At 42.4% G+C, this 23,768-nt stretch overlaps 1 protein-coding gene across 1 annotated transcript in view; it reads right to left on the reverse strand.

Annotated features, from left to right (window-relative positions):
- Positions 1 to 13,721: 13,721 nt before the first annotated feature.
- The window catches only part of LOC120936231 (opsin-5-like), a 65,934-nt gene continuing 55,887 nt past the window's right edge, over positions 13,722 to 23,768 (reverse strand). Inside the window, exon 4 of the mRNA XM_040348430.1 lies at positions 13,722 to 14,564. Coding sequence (XP_040204364.1) covers positions 14,205 to 14,564 — 360 coding nt within the window. The 3' untranslated portion in view covers positions 13,722 to 14,204. The remainder of the gene's footprint in view (positions 14,565 to 23,768) is intronic.

Below are 23,768 nucleotides of genomic sequence, written 5' to 3' on the forward strand. Positions count from 1 at the left end.
TAAATATTTTTATTTTTATTTTTTTCATGCTGCTAGCATTAGTAAATAGGAAAGTATATCATATTTACTTGTATTTAACTTTTTTTTTTTTTTTACATTTCTCCAGTTACTTCCTGGTTTCTTGTCTAGGCAAATGATGTCACATCTCAGAAGTTTTCAGGAGGGTCAACAACTGGGTTGCTTTTTTTGGAAAACCCAGGAGGAGAGGTGGAGGAGGGGCTTCTCGTCTAAGCCGGTGTTTTTCAACCCTTTTATCAGTCAAGGCACCCTTTAAAAATGATGGACAATCTTGAGGCACCCTTTAGAAATTATGGACAGTCTTGAGGCACCCCATTCTAAAATGTAAAAACTATTCTAATTTTACATCCACACAGGTATGACACCCAAACTTGGAGGTGATTTATTCTCCCAAAGTCCATACACTTTTGCAAACCTGTACTGACTAGTACTGTATTCCAATGTTTCTCTTCTCCCTCAATTTGTGTCCATCACTCAGCTAATATGACCCCAATGCTGATGGAGAGGGGCAGGTTAGGGTCAAACAAGAATGCTATGCAGGGGACAACTGATCATGCCATTGGTTGATAGGTCGTCAGCAGCTAGAAGGTTGTAATGTGACTTTGTGTAACTAAAAGGCAGGCTTCATCCACATGCCAGTTTGTATACAATTTTTGGGCAATTTTTAGGCATTTTGCCAAGGCAGTCCCTGAAGGAACTTCAAGTCACCCCATGGTGCCTGGGCACCCTGGTTGAAAAAGGCTGTTTTAACCACTTGAGACCCGCGCTATTGACAAAAGACGTCAACAGCGCGGCTCTCAGGTGTCAACTGGACGTCATTTGAAATGCATTACCCGCGCGCGCCACTGGGGGGGCGCGCGGCGGGTAACCACTGTGCCGCCGCATCGCTGGGGAGCCGATGCGTGTACCTGTCGGCCGCGATGTCCGCCAGGTACACGCGATCGTCGGTGACACAGCCGGTAACAGCAGGGACGTGGAGCTCTGTGTGTAAACACAGAGCTCCACGTGCTGTTAGAGGAGAGGAGACCGATCTGTGTCTCTTGTACATAGAGACACAGCATCGGTCACCTCCCCCAGTCACCTCCCTCCCCCCACACAGTTAGAACACACCCAGGCTACACATTTTACCCCTTCCTCACCCCCTAGTGTTAACCCCTTCCCTGCCAGTCACATTTATACAGTAATTAGTGCATTTTTATAGCACTGTTCGCTGTATAAATGTCAATGGTCCCAAATTTTGTGTCGAAAGTGTCCGATACGTCCGCCGCAATATCGCAGTCCCAATAAAAATCGCAGATCGCCGCCATTACTAATGAAAAAAAATCATAATTCTGTTCCCCATTTTGTAGGCGCTATAACTTTTGCGCAAACCAGTCGCTTATTGCGATTTTTTTTTTTTTTTTTTACAAAAATATGTCGAAAAATACGTATCGGCCTTAACTGAGAAAAAAAAATGTTTTTTTTTAAAAAAAAATTGGGATATTTATTATAGCAACAAGTAAAAAAAATATATATTTTTCTTAAATTGTCGCTCTTTTTTTGTTTATAGCGCAAAAAATAAAAACCGCAGAGGTGATCAAATACCACCAAAAGAAAGCTCTATTTGTGGGGAAAAAAGGACGTCAATTTTGTTTGGGAGCCACGTCGCACGACCGCGCAAATGTCAGTTAAAGCGACGCAGTGCCGGAAGCTGAAATTTCGCCTGGGAGCGAAGGGGGTTTATGTGTCCAGTAAGCAAGTGGTTAAGCACATTTTTCTAAATGCATGAGCTTGAGCGAAGGGCAGATGGATTTCAGGAAATAAATGCTACATAAATCATTTGCCCTTACTCAAGAAGGCCACAGCCGGAATTGCTAGGGGGTGTTTTTCAAAGTGATTTCTCAGCAAAATAAAGCACAGAGACCTGGATGGATGGGGGAGCTTGCTTTGAATATTACAAATTTATTAGATGGTGTTTTTGGTTTGTGGTGCTCAGATGCAGTGAAGATTCGCTTTAAAGCGGGGGTTCCACGGGAATACATTTTTTTTTCAGATGATTTTCCCGCTGTTACCTTTGCTAATCCGGTACTCACCTGTCCTAGTATTGCAGCCGCCAGGATAGTCAATCTGCCGCAAAAGATATTTTATAAAAAATGTTGATGGACGTTTCCATCTTGCTTGTGGGCAATGTGAGGCACACAAGCAAATCCTTCCGGGATACGGTGAGTTTGCGAGTCATGTGACCCGCTTTCTGCATCACGTGACACTCGAGCTAGCGCGAGATTCCACGCTAGGCTACTTCGGATGTGAGTGTTGAAACGTCACTCCCAGGAGACATTGCAACCAACCTTGAGGCGTCGGGGGAAAAGGAGCGACACGCCCACTTCCGCAGGAAACAAGACCCGAAAGTGAGCTGAATCTAACAGAATAAAGGTAACCTTATCAATCTGAAAAAAAAAAGACAGCGGTATAGGCATTTATTAAGGCTGCAGTAGTGGGAAATAGAAAGTTCGGGCGCATGCGCGGCGCGATGCTGATGGGAAGTGCCTAGACACATCTCCTCCACACCCGGTCACATAACGGCCGTTTCCCCAGGGCTACAACGCTCGTTTCCGGACCAAAACCACCAGCACCCCTGCGGGAATACGAGGTGCATGCCTGGCACAAAAAAGAAAAAATTTCACGGCCAGCAGCACACGCTGACAAACTTTTTGATGACCATGGAGCAGAGAACAGGGAAGACGTCCCAAAATGGCGCCTGCAGCAGCGTGTGGGGAGAAGATGAGATCGTCTCACAGCCCTCTAAAACTCTACAGAACTGTGAGTACAACTCCCCCCTATCTAAGGCGGACTTGGATGAAAGCCTCACAAAAATCTTTAACAAGTTAGTGGAAAAGATTGAAATTGAGGTACACAAATCCACTGCTGCATTATCGCATGAAATTGCTAGTATAGGTGGCCGCACCGATTTATTGGAGACAAAACATGATGAACTTTCCCTGGCTCAAAATGACCTGAGAAAAGACTATGAAAACCTAGCTGATAATTTCGCTTTTATGCAGGCCCAAGTTGAGGATTTGGACAATCGCAATCGCCGCCAGAACATTAGATTGCGCGGTATACCAGAAACTATCACTGATCTTTTACCAGCAGCATCCCAGATATTCCACAATCTTCTCCCAGAGAAACAACTATCAGCCTTTTCCTGTGACAGGATTCACAGGGCTCTCCGTCCCAAACCCCCACCTGAAAATCCCCCCAGGGATGTCATCATGTGCATGAAGGATTTCCTGGTGAAGGAAGACATCATGCGTGCCTCCAGAAATGCACCTAACATATCTTTTGAAGGGAAACGCATACAGATTTTCCCCGACATCTCCCCAGCCACACTCGATAGGAGACGCAGGATGAAGGAGGTCACCTCAGTCCTGCAATCAGCCAGGATAAGATATCGCTGGGGATTTCCCTTTAAACTGACCATTCCTCATAATGGCTCTACATACACTGTATATAATGTAATTGAAGGCAAGGAACTACTGATCAAATTAGGTCTATTGCCCCCTGAGCCCCATCCTCGGCTCCCTGCCACCCCAAGACCCTCACCTATTTGGTCTACTCCTTCCAACAGACGCAGCCAACGAGACCAGAGGAGATTATTCAACCCACATCAAAACTAACCTGGGTGCTTTCTATATGTTCACCTTAAGAAATAGCACCACCTACAATATAAACTGATATTCCACTGTAATATATCCAAGCCCTATACCCTGGTACAACCAAGAGTCATATTTTTGCGACCTCTTATAGTCACTGCAGAGGGATTTCTTTGTCAACGTGCACTGAGGATCGACTACAACCAGGACACTCGTCCAACACTCACCCCAAGTTATAATACACTTCGCTATGGATATCCCTTCCAGGCAATGGTCCAATCCTCCAACCTGATCTTGTCCTATTTCCCATGCCTCTGAATGGGATGATATTGTAGTCCCATTCATCTACAGGGGTTCTGGGGGGGCCCTCCCAGGCTTCCTTTCTATATCCCCCCACAGAAAAACAGGACTGCCACCTATCTCACCTGGATATCTCCCGCTTTGCTGAAATATCTTGGACACAAATTATTTTGTCACTTCCCTATCATGCTCTTAACCTGACAGCATACATTTACAGTAGATGATTATGGCCGTGCTCTCTAACCTTAGAGTATTAAGTTGCCACACTGCAGTTTAATCCTGCCATGCACATTTATTATGATGTTTATTTTTACAGTTGAACCGGTTCTCCTTAAGACCGGGTGTGTCCGCCGTTGCTGGATTGTCCCCACTCCCGCCTCGATCCCTCTTTTGATCCCCACTTTTTGGTGGTCTGGAGAGATCGGATGCGGGAAATGGACCATTTTCTTTGGTCCTTCATGTTAATGTTTTTTTTTTCTTATTTTATCTTAATGCAGTTTGAAATCAGATCGAAGGGGTTCTCACCCCTCCTATGGATCTTGTTTAACATCAGAAATGTTATCTCATTTCGTTCTTTATGCAAAAAAATAACTTTTTTTATTACAGGCATAGTGTACGGTTATCTCAGTCGGTCTACATACATGGGTATACATGGTTACTTTCATATGTTATATTTCTGTGCTCACTGCACATATTCTGGTATGTCAAGAATGCTGATGTCAAACAGACTTACCTCAAGCCCTCAGTATTCTTCACAATGCTACGGAGGTATAGGCCCTGAAGAAGTATACCTGATATGCTTCTATGTCCTACAGTCTCATCAATCCCTGATAGGGTCTGCGGACCTACTCATAGGATGCTGCTTATTTAGTGATGGGTCTTAAAATAATATCACATAATACTAATGGGTTTAACTCCCCCAATAAGCGTAAAAAGGCCTTCCAACAATATAAGAAGATGGGCGCTGATATCATTCTCCTCCAGGAGACCCATTTTGCATCCGCTAATCACCCTAAATTTTTCCATAAGTCCTACAATCAGGTGTACCTCACCTCATATGCCAACAAAACAAGAGGTGTCGCCATTTTTATACGTAACTCTATTATCTTTGATGTGCATCATGTGTTCAGGGACCCTGAGAGTAGGTATATCATTCTAAAGGGAACCATTAACAACAGGGAGATCACCATAGCCTCGGTATATGCCCCCAACGATACCCATACCTCTTTTTTCATCAAATTCTTTGAGACAATGGACAAATATCACTCCCCCCATACAATAATTGGTGGTGACTTTAATCTAGCAGCCCACCCAACCCTTGATAGAAGTATCATATCCCCACATACTAAATCATTTTCTAAAACGATAAACCGCCTATTGAACAAATCACAATTATTAGACACTTGGAGAGCCCACAACACAGGTATTAAGGCCTATACTCACTACTCACACCCACATGACTGCTACGCCAGACTGGACTATGTATTCTCCACCCCTATTCTGCTAGCCAATTCCTCTCAAGCCCAAATACACCCATGCCCATGGTCGGACCATAACATATGCTCATTCACTACCACATACATAGGCCTAACTCCCTCCCCCTTCAACTGGCGTCTCAATGATTCCCTACTAACTAACCCCATTAGTAAAGCCACAATCTCCTCTCATATAGAAAATTATTTCTCTGATAACATCAATGAAGAAACCCCTCCTACATCAATATGGATAGCACACAAGGCAGTCCTTAGGGGCCACATCATCAGTCTGGCTGCATCCAAGAACAAAGAAAGGCAGGCGGATATTAAACGCCTTACTAATGAGCTCCATCATCTATATATCAAATTACACCACACAGTTGATCCCTCCATAACTCAGCAAATCCAAGACAAACGTAAATCCCTTGACTTAATCCTTTCCGCCAATGTTGAAAAGTCTCTCAGATTTTCCAAGGCTAAATACATGCTTCACTGCAACTCCCACTCGGCGATGTTTGCAAGGAAGCTTAAACAGGATAGTAACCCCACTCATACCTACAAACTTAGAAATAACAGTGGCAACATAGTCTCCCATCCACAGAAAGTAATTGAAATTTTTACTTCCTTCTACCGAGATCTCATGTCAGACCCTAACACTCCCCCAGGTAACGCCGCTAAGTCATGGCTAAATAACCTTAATCTCCCTTCCCTGAATCAGGAGCAATTGGATTCTCTTAATGCACCATGTACAACAGAAGAAATCACACATACCATTAAGTCACTTAAATCCTCCACAGCACCAGGCCCTGACGGATATACTTCCGCATACTACAAAAAATTTGCTACCCTCCTTGCCCCCCATCTAAAAAATCTATTTAATCAAGTCTTGGGAGGCAACGCCTTCCCAGATGAGATGCTATTAGCCAACCTATCCCTCATCCCCAAGCCGGACAAAGATCATTCACTTCCCCAAAACTTCCGTCCCATCTCTGTCCTAAATAATGATATTAAAATTTTCGGTAGGATCCTAGCTGACAGGCTTGCCCAAGTAATTTCCCCATTAGTACACATTGATCAATCGGGCTTTATTCCCAATAGACAGATCACAGATAACATCAGGCTTGTTACCAATATTATTCAAGATGCTAACCTGCACTCACGTCAGACATGTCTTCTTAGTCTTGACATTCACAAGGCGTTCGACAGCGTCAGCTGGTCATACCTGAATAACCTACTACCCAAATTTGGTATCTCTGGAGCATTTTTGCAGGGATTCAATGCTCTTTATAGCTCCCCAAAAACCTGCATCCGTTTACCTGGCATCAACTCTGACTTCTTTCCTCTTGGTAGAGGCACCAGACAGGGTTGTCCCCTGTCCCCACTCCTCTTTGCTTTGGCCATGGAACCTTTAGCCCAAGCAATTAGAACCAACCCAGATATCAAAGGCTACACCAAAGATCAAAAAGAATACAAGATTAGTTTATATGCGGATGACGCACTGATATACATCACTAACCCCCATCTCTCCTTACCTATACTTCTTCAACAACTAGACCTCTTCCATAAAATCTCAGGACTTAAAATCAATTTAAGCAAAAGCTCAGCATTGTCAATCAACATCCCCCCAACTGACCTTGGCCTTCTACAATCCAACTTCCCTTTTACTTGGATCACATCCTCATTCAAGTATTTGGGCATTAACATCACCCCACTTCATAGCGACCTATTCAAAACTAATTACATCCCCTTATTCACACGCATCGCCTCCCTCTTGAAACACTGGTCCACTTACCATATCTCCTTCTTAGGCAGAGTCTGCGCAATTAAAATGAATATTCTCCCCAAACTCTTGTACCATTTCCGTACACTACCAATCAATGTTCCCAAATCTAAAATTGAAGCCCTACAGAGACTCATCAACAAATTCATTTGGGCGGATAGAAGACCAAGATATAGCTATGCTCTACAATTTAGATCTCAATCTGCAGGTGGACTTGGTCTCCCTAACTTATGGAAATACTTCCTATCCGCGCGCCTATCACAAATTTCCCAATGGTTCTCCCCAAATAAAAATATCCCCTGGTTGAGCTTTGAAACCTCATCCATACACCCACTGCACTTACAGGGAGTTCTCTGGTCCAAATATGTCCTCTACAAAGACCTTATCAAAAGAAATATTATAGTCGCTCACGCATTTAAGCTTTGGCAGGGTTCTAGAGATATTTTTGCACTATCCTCTGATATCTCGCCACACGCATCATTCTTAGGTGACCCTAGACTCCCCCTTGCATTTAAAAATAAACACCTATTCTCTCTTTGGATTCACCATGGCCTGACCTCTTTGGGCTCACTGCAATCCAAGTGGACTTTCAGATCTTTCGAATCCCTTCAAAAAGACTTTAACTTCCCCCCATCAGAATTGGAAAGATTCCAACTGATCAAATCCTTCTTCCAAACATACTACTCTATCTCCACGAACACCCAAATAACATCATTTGAGAGAATCTGCAAATCCTCATCCCGGGATAGGGGCATGATCTCCACACTATACACATACCTCAATGATTTTTCTACCCCAGAAAAAACCCAACCCATGCTTCACTGGGAGTCAGATCTCAATGTAGAACTCCCACTGGAGACATGGAACTCTATGATAGAAAATCTCAAGAAGAGCAATAAGGCAATCTCCTTCAGAGAATCCCCTATCAAATTATTTACAAGATGGTATCTCACACCTTCGAAAATTCATTCCTTCTACCCCTCGGCCTCTTCGGCCTGCTTTAGAGGCTGCGGATCAGAGGGTACCCTACTCCACCTATTCTGGAGCTGCCCTTGCCTCTCACAGATATGGTTGGAGGTTGCTCAAAGATTTGAGCACTCCTCCAAACAAAAAATTTCCCTAACCCCCTTAATCTGCCTTCTATACAATAACATCCCTGATATTCCCCTTCCATGTTCTAGACTCCTTCACTCACTGTGCAGCTCGGTTCAGTGGATGATAGCACTTAACTGGAGGTCTAATGTAGTAATATGGTCACAAGTGCTTGATAGGATGGAGCTTTTGAAGATCTCAGAGCGAATCTTTCACACAATCAATGACAGCCTTCACATCTTCGAAACGAAATGGTCATACTGGTAGATTACAATTAATAGTTTTTTGACAACTCTGTACACTTTTAGCTCTTGTGCTACACAACATTGTATACCACTTAAATATTGTCAATTATTGTTATAATACCTCATGTATTACCGTCTTCCTGATATGCCTTTTAAAAGTTCTATGCTTTTGTATACCTATGCTTGTACTTTACTTTTTTTTTGTACTATCCAATAAAAACTTTTGTAAACAGGGAAATAGAAAGTTCATTTTGAGGGTGAACCTCCGCTTTAAGTTTCACTTTAAAAGTCATGTGGTATTTTGAAGTATAGATCCTCTGTCATAGATGCATAATAAAAAAAAAACATGACTATTATAATTAGGTTTTGTAAAGTGTGGTTTTATTGCACCGCATCTGAAATTGTGTTATAATAAATATATTTTTACATGCTGTACACACTGCTCAGCTCATTAACAGCAGTTTTGCTTCAAAATCGCATTTGGTGATAATTTTTTAGAAATAATTGAAAAAAACAATTGTCTTGGTTAAAATGTACCTCCAGCCAAAATGTTTTTATTTATTTTTTTGCATAAAGTTGGAAAGGGGCTAGAACCCCTATCAGGTTTTTTTGTCGTTGTCCAGCACTCCCTTGCAGAGATTTTCCCTCACTTCCTCTCCAACTGATACCTTTGTGTCCACAGCAGGTAGAAAGTAAAAGTAAATTTTCATTAGGGACACAGACAGCAATATGAGTATTTTTTTGGTAGTAAAATACAAGACAGAATTCCCGGTCAGCCATTTATTGCTGTTTGGATTCCCATTGCAGAGTTGATCTCACTTTCTTGAACAGGAAGTGAAGGGAAATCTTCCCAATGGGACCTCAGACAGCAATAAAAACTGGACAGGGCTTTTAACTCTTGTCTACTGTATCCAAAACTTTTTAGAGCATTTTTGATTAATTTTACACTTTAATGAAAATAATTAGTGGAATACCAACAAATCACTGTTTGGTCATCGCTTCCCATTTTCAGTATACAGACACTTTTTAGTCCAAACTAATATTAGTAAGTATGAGGCCTAGCCTTCTACTACAAAATCACTGTAAACCATTTGCAGCGCTGAGGCACTTACTGACCAGTGTTAATGAACTGCTTCCTGCATCGGCACATGTTATTCACAATCGGGTCCACCTAAACAAAGCACACAATTTACCTGCACGCTGTGGAAGCCAAAATTTGGTTAACTGAAGCAATAACATGAGAACTTGGTATATCACTGAGGTAGAAATAATAATTGTTCAGTAGGGGCCAGTGACTCGTGATTGTCCTCATGTGGGGTCACTAGATCCTAGCGAACTAAAAAGGGTGTGTTTTCATGAGTATTGGTTCAGTTTTCAAAATGGCCTCCACTGATGTGCTTATTTAACATGCATGTTTGAGTTAGTAGGAAGCATGATCCTGTGAAGGAGAAGAGTAGTGGTGTGAGATACTGCACTTTTTTACAATACTGAAGGTATAGTGAATTCTGGCAATGACATGGCTTAAGGCTTGCTGAGGTCCCCTGTGCCTTCATGGTGTTTGGCTGTTACTAAGGCAGCGCTAGGCAGTTAGCTTGTGGAACAGTTAGGTGTGAAAGACTCAACCACAATTCTGGCAAGAGAGAGAATGGAAAGGGGGCATTAATTAGTGCCCACATCATGGGATTGTGGCCGGCGGAACAACCATGAATTAAAAAAAAAAAAAAAAAAAAATGGTCAACTAGAAGTACTGTAGCTGGCAGCTTGGGCGGGAAAAACGTGACTTTCAAAGGCTGAGGCATGTTGCTGGGCAAAATAGGCTTCTGAGTCACGTGTTTCCCGGGCTTTTAGCAGGTGTTCAAACTCACGTGTTTCCCGGGCTTTCTGCATGTGTTTAAAATCACATGTTTCCCGGGCTTTGTACACGTGCGGGGGGCTATATAAGCCCACTGCTCTGAAGGTTTTTTCAGTCAGGGCCTAGTACGGCATAGTGTGCTTCCCCTCCCTCCCTCCCTGTCGCAGCACCTTATGTGGTATGTCACCCTTAAAATCAAGGGGGGACTTTGTATTTATTAGTTATGGTATTCGCTCGAGTTCTATGACTGAGCGAGATCTTAAGAGATGATTAAAGTTTGGAAAATGTTATATTAAGAATTTAAATAATATTAAAAATGTTACTATTAGAATTTTAGTAATATTAAATGGAATATTTATGATTATATAGATTTATTTATACCAATAACGGTGCCGCGGCCATTTCTATTACCAAAAAAAAAAAAAAAAATTTGTAATAAATTATTTATTTATTCAATAAAGTTATTTAAATTATTTTGGTCTATGTTTTATTCAAATCATTAGAAGTTAAGTTGTCTGGTACGGCCTACACTCCCATGCTCCAGAGAGGAAGCAAAGGAGAGTGGAAGCTATTTGAGCCCTGCCGTCTGGTTTTAGTATTGATTTCCCATGTATATATTATATACTGTATATTGTACCAGACACTAGGGTTGTACCAGGTGCTGGGTTCTGGACAGGAGGTATATATTCCCATTATTTAGGTTTTAGTTCGCTTAAGGGGGATAATGGGAAGATGTTTTGTGTACTCGGGGGGGGTCGTAACCCATACAGGGTGAAGGTTTTCAGGGTAACTTACTTGGAGAGGAGAAAGCTGATTTACAGTTCTCTCTGGATTGGTAAGTCCTCATTCGGCATGTGGAATCTGGAGGCTTGGAGAGACCTTGGGTGGGAAAGAGCCTTCAATCATGAATACAGGGACTTCGTTGTATAAGGGTTAACCCATCTGCAGGAGAGGCCAGTAAAGGAACAGGAAACAGCGGTAGAGTGGTTTACAGCTATGAGAAAGTGTAAACTATCTGGCAAATGAGTAATTGTTTGATGAACTCCTTGCGGCCTTTGCGGTACCCTGAAGCAGAACCCTAAACCCTGGTGTGGGACTGGTATAATAGCAGTGAGTTAACTTGTCATTTTCATTATACCCAAATTATGGACTGTTTTACAGAGGAAAGCTGTTTTGTGTGCTTGTGTTTGATAACATAATAGGTTTATTTTTAAACGTGGCTGGTCGGTGATCCTGGGCTCCCAAATTTATATAAATTGGGGAGCCCGGAATCAATGGCCGGCCAAGTTTAGGAGAATTATATATATATTTTTTGTAGTGTATTCAATTTAGAACTACCTTGCTCCATAACTCCCCAACAACCTAACTTCCTATAGCTGCCATAGCAATGCAAGTAGACAAAGGGGAGGGGATGAAATGAAAGGGAGGTGGAGCTTTAGAGCTTTACATTAATGTACTAGTATTCCACTAAAACCAAAATGGTGTCTATTATTCCTTCTTTTACCAGCATATCTTCCAAAGCAAAACCACAAGTGCACTTCAATAAGGCAATGCAAAGAGCAATGAAGATTTACAAAATGCAGTCACCCCCAGCAACAAATAATTTCAAGTAGACCTTGCTTGAAAGAAACCTGGAGGCTGCCATTGCCGTTTCTCTTTTTACAGATACTAGTAGACTGTCTTTCACTTACTTTGAGTCACTGACTTGTGACAAACATTCCGATAAAGAACCCTGGCATTCCCAATCCAACGTGAAGCCAAGGGGTCAATAGTCAGGCAAATGGCATATTCAGAAAGAGGTCAGTGATGGAAGTCCCCATGTGTTTCTCAGGAAAGGCTTATATTAAAGAAGTCTTATCCAGGACTGTGCTTGGCCATCACACTGCACTAGGCACCCCCTTGTACAGTATAAGCTCTTCTCCTTGTGCCACCTGATTATTGTAAAATAATTGTTAAAATGCACTACTGGAGGTGATCTGGAGGCTAGCTTTTGTGCAAACTATGGTGTTATGCACAGGCTTAACTAGAAATAACAGTACCCCAAAGGAACGGATTGATTGGAACCTCAAATTTAGGTGGCCTGTTTAGCACCTACTATAGTACTTATTATGATGCCCCTGTCATAAAAGGGTTAGTTAATTTTTACCAAAAAACTGAATATGCAGATAAGGCGTGTAAATAAAACCAAAAGTGCAGCTTTGACCAAAGTTGGATAATGTCCTTATTATAGGTGTATGCCATTTACGAACCTCACTGGAAAGCTCCCAGGACTTTGCTAAAGACATTACTAATAGACACAGGGGGCAGATTCAGAGAAGAGATACGACGGCGTATCTCCTGATACGCCGTCGTATCTCTGAGATACGATTGTCGGATCTATGCGACTGATTCATAGAACCGGTTACGCATAGATAGCCCTAAGATCCGACAGGTGTAACTAGTGTTACACCAATCGGCGTAGAATATGCAAATGACTAGTTACGGCGATTCACGAACGTCCGCGATGCCCGTCGATCTAAATTTATGTAGTTTCCGTAGCGATACGCATCGTAAAGTTAAGGCTGCCTCCTAGGTGGTCTAAGCAATGTAAGTATGGCCGTCATTCCCACGTCGAAATTTAAAATTTTACATCGTTTGCGTAAGTCGTCCGTGAATGGCGCTGGACGCCATTTACGTTAATGTCAAACCAATGACGTCCTTGCGACGTCATTTAGCGCAATGCACTTCGGGTAATTTGACGGACGGAGCATGCGCAGTACGCTCGGCGCGGGAACGCGCCTAATTTAAATGGTGCCCGCCCCATTTGAATTAGGCGGGCTTGCGCCGAGTGGATTTACGTTACACTGCCGCAAGTTTACAGGTAAGTGCTTTGTGAATCAGGCACTTACGCTGTAAACCTGTGGCGATGTAACGTAAATGGGATACGTTACGCCGCCGCTGCACAACGTAATTCTTTCTGAATCTGGCCCCTAGGTGTTATGCCGCGTACAGACGATCGGACATTCCGACAACAAAACCGTGGATTGTTTTCCGAAGGATGTTGGCTCAAACTTGTCTTGCATACACACGGTCACACAAATGTCGGAAATTCCGAACGTCAAGAACGCGATGACGGACAAGACGTACGTCGATCCGAGAAAAATTAAGTTCAACAGCCAGTGCGGCTCTTCTGCTTGATTCCAAGCATGCGTGGAATTTTGTGCGTCGGAATTGTGTACACACGCTCTGAATTTCCGATAACTTTTGTTGTCGGAAAATTTGAGAACCAACCTTTAAACGTTGTCGGAGATTCCGACAGCAAATGTCCAATGGAGCATACACACAGTGGGATTTTCCGACAACAAGCTCACATCGAACATTTGTTGTTGGAAATTCCTAACCTGTGTATGCGGCATTACTGTTTACCTTCACCATTAAAGGAGTGATCTCTCAAATGCTAAACTCTGAGTTACTGCATCAGGGGAGAGAAAGAGCATGTGTGGGGTTTGAATAAGAGAAAGAGCTTGCTTCTGTGATGGTGGACAATAAGTCACAAATGTCCAGAGGTGTTTAAAAGATGGCAATGGGTATGGAAAAAAATTGTCACAACATATTAATGATGGCGCTTGATGCAACCCTTATAAACCCTGATGCCCTAGGCACTGGCCCATGCGTACCATTATGATAAATACAGCCCTGGTCGGGGTCCCATTCCAGAACAATTCTGTTTGGATGCTGGGGGTTACTGCACTTTGCCATCAGCCATGTTTGGACATGCCCATTTTTGTAACCAACAGGTGCCCTCTACTACCCTCATAGCAGAAACATTGCTCATTGTGTTATTGTTGAGCTGGTCTGTCCTTTGTTTAGTTGTAGAGCAGAGGAGAGCTGTATGTTTTCTCTTCCTGACCAGATTACAGAGACCGCTGGATTATCCACGGAGTTGTCTGACTGCATGAAATGGATTCTCCACCCACAGCAGCACTTCAGTTGTTTCACTTTCTGCCGGAAGGTCTTGCTGAACGTGTAGTAGATGATGGGGTTGAAGGCGGTGGAGGACTTGGCAAACAGGCAGGGCAGCAGAGAGACAGTTGGGGGTATGCTTGTGCTAGAACGAAACATAGACCAAAAGCTGACAACCGCATAAGGGGTCCAGGAAACCAAAAAACCAACGCTGACCAGTATTGCCATCTGTGGAGAGATAGAAAGGTTGTGATTTTAAATATGTAAATGAAAGTCATTAGAACCAAGCAGAATCAAGCTAAAATGTTGCATTGGAAAGGATCAAAGGTTGTATATTGTTGTTTGAAGTAAGAAAAAAAGAACTGACATAAGCTTTTAGGGAACAATAACCCATCTTAGACTACATACAAATAAAGTACCTACCAAATATGGTCCATCAATGGTCCTTAGAAAGTGCAACCAGCTCAGTTGGTAAAAAATATAGAAGTGAAAGACACCAGCTGGACATTTTATTGGGCCAAGCCATAGCTTAGAGCAGTCATTCTCAACCTTTTCTTGTTCATACATTTTTGTTAGAGTATACCAGTAAAACAAAATTATAAAGAGGAGCTTCTAGTTCACCCACACAGAGGCCAGGGCTGGCAACATAGGTAAAGACAGACTTACACATTATGTTTCAATGTTTTTTATTAGAAAGGATAAAATGGTATAGACATTCAAGAAACATATCTGGTCATTGTACAGTCATAACAGCATATGGAATTCCAATACCGAGGGATTCGATGCCCTAAGCTCCCAGTTGGAATACCAGGAGAACATCAAAGGATAAAAAAAAAAATACTAAATCCAATAGAGAATGCATAGATTATCTATGAACAAATATTTCCCTCAGCTTCGAATCATTGACCGACAACGATCGTACAATGTGGATAAGCCGGGAAAGAGGATATCAAAGCCTAGGAAACCCTACATGGGCTTAATCCGGTCATACCAATAAAGATATAACAAGGTAGCCGAGACAGAGAAGTCAAGAAGAGAGAATGGGATAGAAAGGAAAGAAAGAGGGAAAAAGGGGAAAGAAAAAGGAGAGGGGGGAGAGGGGGGGGGGAGCCACGGATCGGCATTTCCAAACCACAGAACTGAAACTTATAACTAAGTCCCAGACTTACACATTATGAACAAAAGAGGAGGAACATCCTCCGACAGGCAATTATATTTTACATAAATACGCCACAGAAAAAAGGGTTTCCGAGGAGCTAGCATTGCATGTCAGAAGTGGAGTTCCAGACAACATTGCAGTTGACCATTGCCTGGACTCAACGAGAATTTGAAAAGGGGTATAGGGTAGGGTGACCAGACATCCCCAGTTTCAGGGGACAGTCCCCTGATTGAGGACACTGTCCCCGGACCAAGTCTGTCCCTGGTTTTGTCCCCAGATTGGATTTAATAGGGGGCAGGGGCAATTTCAAAGAAAGTCAGTGCAGAATTAAAATAAAAAATTGAATTACACCCCCCCGCTCCGCCGTACCTACTAGCATAGGGGGGTTGTTATTTTTTCTATTATCTGTGCCCCTTTCTGATGATCATGTGCTGGTCGGAGCGGAGGGAATATTTCTTCAGTTTCGGGCGCATGCCCATTCAGCTCCGCTCGCATGTTCTTCTGCCTTGGCTCAAGTCCCGGCCAGCCACCTGCCTATCTCCTTGCCTTCCCTGGCGGAGTGATCTTCCTCCGCTCCCCACCCAGTAGTAGCCGGGGCCCGAAGAGTAAGACTTGACAGGCTGTGAGGCGGGCGGAGGCGACGGGCAGAGAGTCGCTGATTGTTGCCATTACTAGTAAAGAAAAAATATGTCCCCGGATTTCATTTAAAAAATCTGGTCACCTTAGTATAGGGACCCGTCAAGAAAGAAGGAATGTCAGGGTCACAAAAGAATAAAATAGAGAAGTGGCCCCATAGGATTGTCACCTCTAACACCCATTTGTTTTATAAATCAATTTTACTCTTAACAGAGGGCTTTGATGATTGTTAAGTACATGTCTCTCTATGGCTGCTTTGATGGTTCTTTCTGTTTTTTTGTTTCAGGTGACAAGTTGCCTGCTGGTGCTAGGAAGATTTACCTCAGCTGTTGAGCACTGGATTGGTGAAAAATCTTTTGGCGGGAAACGTCTAGCCAATGAGTGTAACCTTGTACTTATGTCCACTCCTGTCACTGTCCGGAGTCAGCATTTACCTCAGGTCTGTCAGCTGGACTCACCTCTGTATTCTCCTCAGTCTTCCTTCTGGATCTTTTGACCTGCTCTTCCACCCTCCCCCCTCCTTTGTTATTTTCCCTCGTCGCCCCCACTTTTTACACACTGTGGTGGTCCTATTGTTGAAAAGCTTTGATGCTCTCTGGGATTCACAATCTACAATTTCTTCTATTACACACAGTGAAGATTTTTCAATTACTTTTGGTTCTTCAGTGGGACTTTTATCTCAGTTTATATGTATACACTTATTTGTGATTTTATTTTTGATTTTTATATTTTTGCAATATATGTTGAATATTTGTAGGAGTGTCTTGTGATTTTTATATGCGCTGCACTGTATTTTTTCCAAGATATTTGCATGTCCAAGGAATTGTTTCAGTCATCTGAAACAATTAATCCCTGCTATACATGTTTTAACATGGGGACTCTCATAGATTAGAGCTAGGAGCACACTTTCTAGTGGATCCTTGATGAGGCAGTGTGACTTCCACATATACTGTAAAACCTTGGTTTGAGAGTAACTTGGTTTGAGAGCATTTTGCAAGACAAGCAAAATGTTTTAATAAATTTTGCCTTGCTATACAAGCGATGTCTTGATATAAGAGTAGCGTCATGTCACAACTGAGTATAAAAAAGAAGAGAGGAGCCTCTTAGTGTAGCAATATGGTTACATTTAATGAAGGTACAACATTTAGCAATTTATTGCTACACTTAGAGGTGCCTCTCTTCTCTTTTATACCCTGTAAAAAAAATGCTTTGCTATACAAGTGCTTTGGATTACAAGCATGTTTCTGGAACAAATTATGCTTGCAAACCATGGTTTTAAGTGTACTGGTAAATACTTTCTGTGTTGCTTGCATTTTGTTTTGTGTGCATCTGAATGCATCTATTGTAAATTTTAAGGGGCCTTTCACAAGGACGAATAGAATGGTGCTTTTCGCTGCGGATTTCCTATTTTTCTACCGCAGCTAAAAGCACACAATGTTTTCCTATGGCCTCATTCACACACAGCGTTTACCTGCGATTTTGTTACATGCGGTTTGGTACGCATGTAAAAAAATTTAATTGAATGCGTCCAGGTGCGATGTAGCACAGCTATATGCACATAACCGCAGGTAATCGCAGTATTTTTTGTCAATTGCGGATAGCGGCGTGAGAAAAAAAAAAAGAACAGGAAGGACATGGTTGCCATGGAAATGAGTACCGCAGCTAAACGCGGCCGCATGTAACCGCACGTAATCGCAATGTACAAATGCAGCTAATCGCAGTGCCTGGAGCCTTGAATTTCACAAAACATTTGTAGTGCTTTTAACTGCGGCATAACAGCCGTCCGTGTGAAAGGGGCCTAACAGTGTTTAGAGACTATTTTGCTGTAATTAATGATGTACGCTTGTAAATGTTTGTGCATTAACATGCGTGGCAGTATGTAGCGTGCTAGTACTAATACCCACTACCACTGCTCAGGGCTAAAGAGCCGAACTGCCTATTGAACTTCACTGATCTTGGCTCGTCGTACTAGTTGTACGTCACCGCGTTCTCGATGGTCGGAATTTCCGACAAGATTTGTGTGACCGTGTGTATGCAACACAAGTTTAAGCCAACATTCTGTCAGAAAAAAATCCACAGTTTTCTTGTCGGAATTTCCGGATCGTGTGTACGTGGCATAAGATTTAAGTGAAGTTCACACATGGAATCCGTGCTAGGTGCATGGTGGGACCTCATACCGTTACTGGGAGTAAGGTAGTGGTGATACGCTGGACAGGCGGAGAGGCCATTGGCTCTGTATGTCTCTCCTAATTGCACAAGTTACCATGTTGGTGTACATGACATCCAGAGCGTTTACTAGAGTTTATTCATGCTTGTAATCTACCGAGTCAGGAGAGTTGCTCAAGTAAAGCTACACCGTGTTCAAGGCAAATGAGCATGTACAAAGTGCCTAGCATAGCCCAGAAGAACCCTGGGGTAGACTTCTCATGTGACCCTTGCTTGGCACCCAATGAGGAGGGAAACATGGAGGATGTGACGACCTCCCTGGTACACCAACCCTGCCCCACAAACAAATTTTCCTTCACTTCCTATGCTGCTGACTACAGATAAGTTGTCTATCTTCTGTGAGCACCTTCAGCAGGTGTTAGAGATGGAGACAGACTTTTTTTGGAGCCGTGACAGCTTGCAGTACCATCTACTATAGTTAGTTTCTTGTATGTTAACATCAACAGAACCTTTAACCACTTGCTGACTGAGCTATAGCCGAATGACGGCTACAGCTTGGTCAGTTAATTCTGGGAGGGCGTACAATGACGTCCTCCCAGACTCGCGCTTCCCACATGCACACGGAAGTGTTTCTGCTCGCCAGGTTCACAGGACCCGGCGCATCATGGATCGCGGTAAAGTGCCAATTACAGCGGCCCTTTACCACATGATCGCTCTGTCCGATGAATGGGGCGATCACTTGTCAACAAACCGGCACATGCCCAGTTCAGCTCTCTCCTCACATGCTGTACATACCGATCGGTACAGCGAGCAAGCAGAGGAGAGAGACTGCAGCAGCACATCCATGCCTCATTCTAGCCTAGCTGTATTTAATTTATGCCCATATGTGCCTCATTCATGCCTCACCTGTGCCTCAATCATGCCAATCTGTGCCTCATTCGTGCCTCACCTGTGCCTTATTCGTGCCTCACCTGTGCCTTATTCGTGCCTCATTTGTGCCTCACCTGTGCCTCATTTGTGCCTCACCTGTGCCTCATTCGTGTCTCACCTGTGCCTCATTCGTGTCTCACCTGTGCCTCATTCGTGCCTCATTCGTGCCCATCTGTGCCTCAATCATGCCCATCTGTGCCTCAATCATGCCACATCAGTGCTCATCCGTGCCTCATACTTGATGATAGAAAGGATCAGGAGGTCCACAAAAGTTTTTTTGTGACTTTTACATTTTCCATGCCTGCTCTGCCATATTTTTGTTTTCAGTTCACCTAAAAAGTGTTATGTTAATTATTGGAGCCAGGAAAACAAAGTCATCCCTGGCTTCTCGTATGTTTTGCATACTCCAACGGTGGGACCCCCTGCTAAAATTTCTGTCCATCTGGCAGTCTGGGGTGTTTCGGACTACTTTGTGTATTCCAGCTCTTCCTGTTACATTATGTAAATTATTATTATATAAATAATAAAAAAATTCACTTATGATGACTAGACCATATAGAGATAAATAGCTCAGAATTATTTCATGCAGAAAATATGTATTTTTGTAAATAGGCAGGCGTATTATAATCCATTGACAGTAATTGATAGACTCTAATCTCCAGACCACCTCTCTCTCTGCAGTTATTATACATTCATTTTAATTAGGCCATTCCTTACAGTTCCTAGTCTTGGTGACAGCAACCACTGCCTCTGGCCAAATACCATCTAATACTAAAAGGAAACCAAACACCAGTCTCTTCACATTGTGAATACACTTCTTTTTAAATTTACAGAACTTCTAATTAAGTTAGCACATTTCAAGTTTAATTATTATCTTATTTTATATAGTTGTTGTCTCTTTACTGGGAAAACACAGCATTTAACAATTTAATTAGTGTTTGAGATCTCATGAGACAATATTAATGCTGATTATCCCCTTTCTTTATATCATCAAGACTGACAAAGTAAAAAAAAAAAAAAAAAAAACACATTCTTGCTGACTATTTTTCACTTAAAAAAAAATCAATATTAAGTAATTAATTTGTGGCTTAAGGCCAAAACACCTTAGACTGCCAGATGGACAGACATTTTAGCAGGGGGCCCCACTGTTGGAGTATCCAAACATTTTATGTTATGCCTTTTTTTTAAACATTGTTGTAGCTGGGAATTCTAGCTTATACTAGGTTGTTTTGTCACTTATGCTCTTTTATGTATTTTGGTACTTGTTACATGTATGATCTCCTTATTGGGAAAACACAGTACAGTGGCCTCACTAGGGTTGGTGTTTTTTGTTTTGTTTTTTTACAATTTAAAAAAATATTTTTAGTTTACATTTTTTTTTTTACTATTTTATTTTTACAATGCTGTTGGGGGGAGGGGGGTTGGATTAAAATATCAGGGGTCTAAATAGACCTCTAACATCTTACCTTTGAGACAGAGAGGAATTGAGGGCACAGATTCTTCAATTCCTTTCTCTGTAGCCTCAGTTGCACTGAAGATGAGTGAACAGGAGATGGGGGCTCCTGCTCATTCATAAACTGAGGCATAGTAATTACAGTTTACTATGCTCTGAATAGACACAGGAGCGAACTGTACAATTTACACACTGTGTCCAATTCAGAAAAAGAAGGGTTCGGTCAATGACATATTGACCAGTCCCTTCCCCCACTCTACATCCGCCTGTGTGCCTGCATCAGTTTGCGGGAAAGGGAAGTCAACGGTGCTGCAGGGGGACGAGGGGGGGCCCAGGCATACAGGGGGGACTCAGATCTGGGTAGCACAGGGAAAGGGGATCGGTACGGGAGGACAATTATAGAATGATGCACTATGTCTGTGTCTCTCTCTCCAGCAGCTGAAAGCCAGTGGGTGGGAGAGGGTGAGGAAGAGACACAGAGCATAATTTTGTAAATGTCCTCCTGCCCCGCCGCACCAATCCCCCCCTGCTTCTGCCCCCCCCCTGTGATACCCCCATATAGGTGGCACTGATGTCACCCCTTTGGCGTGTGTCACTCGGGTGCACCCCCCGAACCCCCATAGCGATGCCACTGACACATTATTTAACAAGTTAATTACTGAGATCTCATGAGGCAATATTGATGCCAACTATCCCCTATGTATTCATCAAGGCTGACAAACTGTAAAAAAAAAAAAAAAAAAAAAAAAAAATCATTCCGGCTAACTATTTTTCATAAACAACCTGTTAAAAAATACATTAGGGCAACATTGTTGTTAACGTGGCATTTTATATTACAGCTTTTTTTTAATCTCTTTTACATTTTGGTTTTTTAACTATTTTTGTATCTGGAATTTCTTGCTTATATCAGATTGTTTTTCAAATAAATTTAAATTGCCAATATGCCCATGAAGGTTCTCATTTTTTGAGATCAAGGTATGGTTACTAGTAATTAGCGTCATTTTAGCTATACTTGTTAGGCTGAATTTCACAAAATACTACTAACTACAAATTGCCACAACTAACACGTTGTGGTGCTAAATAAAATCACAATTAAAATAGATATAAAATAGATAAGTAGTCTGAAAAACATTGGCCCGGATTCAGATACATTTACGTATCTTTCGGCGGGCATAACGTATCTCAGATACATTACGTCGCCGTAATTTAGGGCGCAAGTTCCGTATTCAGAAAGAACTTGCACCCTAAGTTACGGCGGTGTAGTGTAAATGTGTCGGCATAAGCCCGCCTAATTCAAATGTGGATGATGTGGGCGTGTTTTATTTAAATTCCCATGTATTTGACGTTTTTTACGAACGGCACATGCGCCGTCCGTGAACGTTTCCAAGTGCGCATGCTCCAAATTACGCCGCAAACTGTCAATGCTTTCGATGTGAACGTAACTTACGTACAGCCCTATTCGCGAATGAATTACGCAAACGACGTAAAATACGACGCTGTTCGGTCGTTTCTGACATCCATACTTAACATGACTTACCCCTGCTTTATGAGGGGTAACTTTACACCGGAAAAAGCCTTACGTAAACTTCGTAAAAAAATGCGCCGGGCGGATGTACATTTCTGAATCGGCGTATCTACCTAATTTGCATATTCCTCTTGTAAATCTACGGAAGCGCCACCTAGCGGCCAGCGTAAATATGCAGCCTAAGATACGACGGTATAAGACTTACGCCAGTCGGATCTTAGGGAAATCTATGCGTAACTGATTCTACGAATCAGTCGCATAGATACGACCCCGCACACTCAGAGTTATGACAGCGTATCCGGAGATACGCCGTCGTAACTCCTATCTGAATCCGGGCCATTGTGTCTTAATAGGACTGTAGGGTATCTAAATAGGACTGTTCTATCCAATAGGCACCAGTTAGACCTAATACACTCAATCAGACAGCACACTGGTCAGACATGCCATTTTTGTCTTCAATACAAATCTATGGAAACTTATGCTAATGGAGTGGCTGTCACTCAGCTATGCCAGCAAAGACCACTACAGTGTGAGGGAAGGAAGCATCATTTGTAATGAAAGAAAAAGGAATTTTAATACATTTCCGAGCTAAAAAGTCAGTGTCAAATCATGCCACACAGATGTACAGAGTCTCAAAGAAATAAAAAGGTGTTAGAATTCAGTTGTGCTTAAGTTTAACTTTTAAGGAAACCTAGAATAATCGTCAAACCTTTGGATTAGAATAACAGCCAGACAGCAAGCATTTTTAAAAGGAGATTTCAGTAGTGGTAGCCTAAGTATTTTGTGAGGACAATATTCTTAATTAAACTCCAGAGACTCGACAAGCTATCTAATGCAGTACAGGGCTTTCTACAGCAATCCAATTAATTTAGCAGAGCTTCATGATTGATTTACTGCTTTGATGTGAGAGATTATGCGATGATTGTGTGGTCTTTTTCCTGGCATGTCTTTGAAATATAATGCCTGTCCACTCACATGAAGGAAATATGTAAACACTGCATGGGACTTTTATTTAGTATGTTCAGAAATTATGCTTTCTGCAGAAAGTGGAAAACTGTTCTTTATATTTTCAAGATGCTCAAAAAAGATGTCACGATCCGCCAGACTGAAGGAAAAAGTAGGATTTTCCTCCGTCACACTTTGGTGGGTCGGATGTCAGCGGGCATGTCACCACTGAGATCTGTGGCTCCATAGAGGAGCACGGAGCACCCGTTTAGGTACGCCTAAAAAACTGGCTGGCGGGCCTAACAGTCCGCCCGTGTGAAAAGGCCCCACAAAAGCAGAGCTAAATTTTAGACAACAAAATCCCAATTACCAAGAATTCAAATACAGGTGAGTCTAATTATTCATTAAACAGGTGTCCAGCAGACAGTTTATTATAAAAGGGTGTTACCTAAAGAAAACCCCGGAAGCGCTTCATGCTGTCAGCAATGGCACCACATGGAAGAGAAAATATAATAGAAAAGGCCTGAGAAAGAAAATTATTTCTTTACAGAAAGGTGAAGGCTACAAGATCAGCAAAGCTTTACTTATCTGTCAGAATACTGTAGCAAAAGTGATACA

This window comes from Rana temporaria, chromosome 4 (genome assembly GCF_905171775.1).
Source record: "Rana temporaria chromosome 4, aRanTem1.1, whole genome shotgun sequence".
Lineage (NCBI taxonomy): Eukaryota > Metazoa > Chordata > Amphibia > Anura > Ranidae > Rana > Rana temporaria.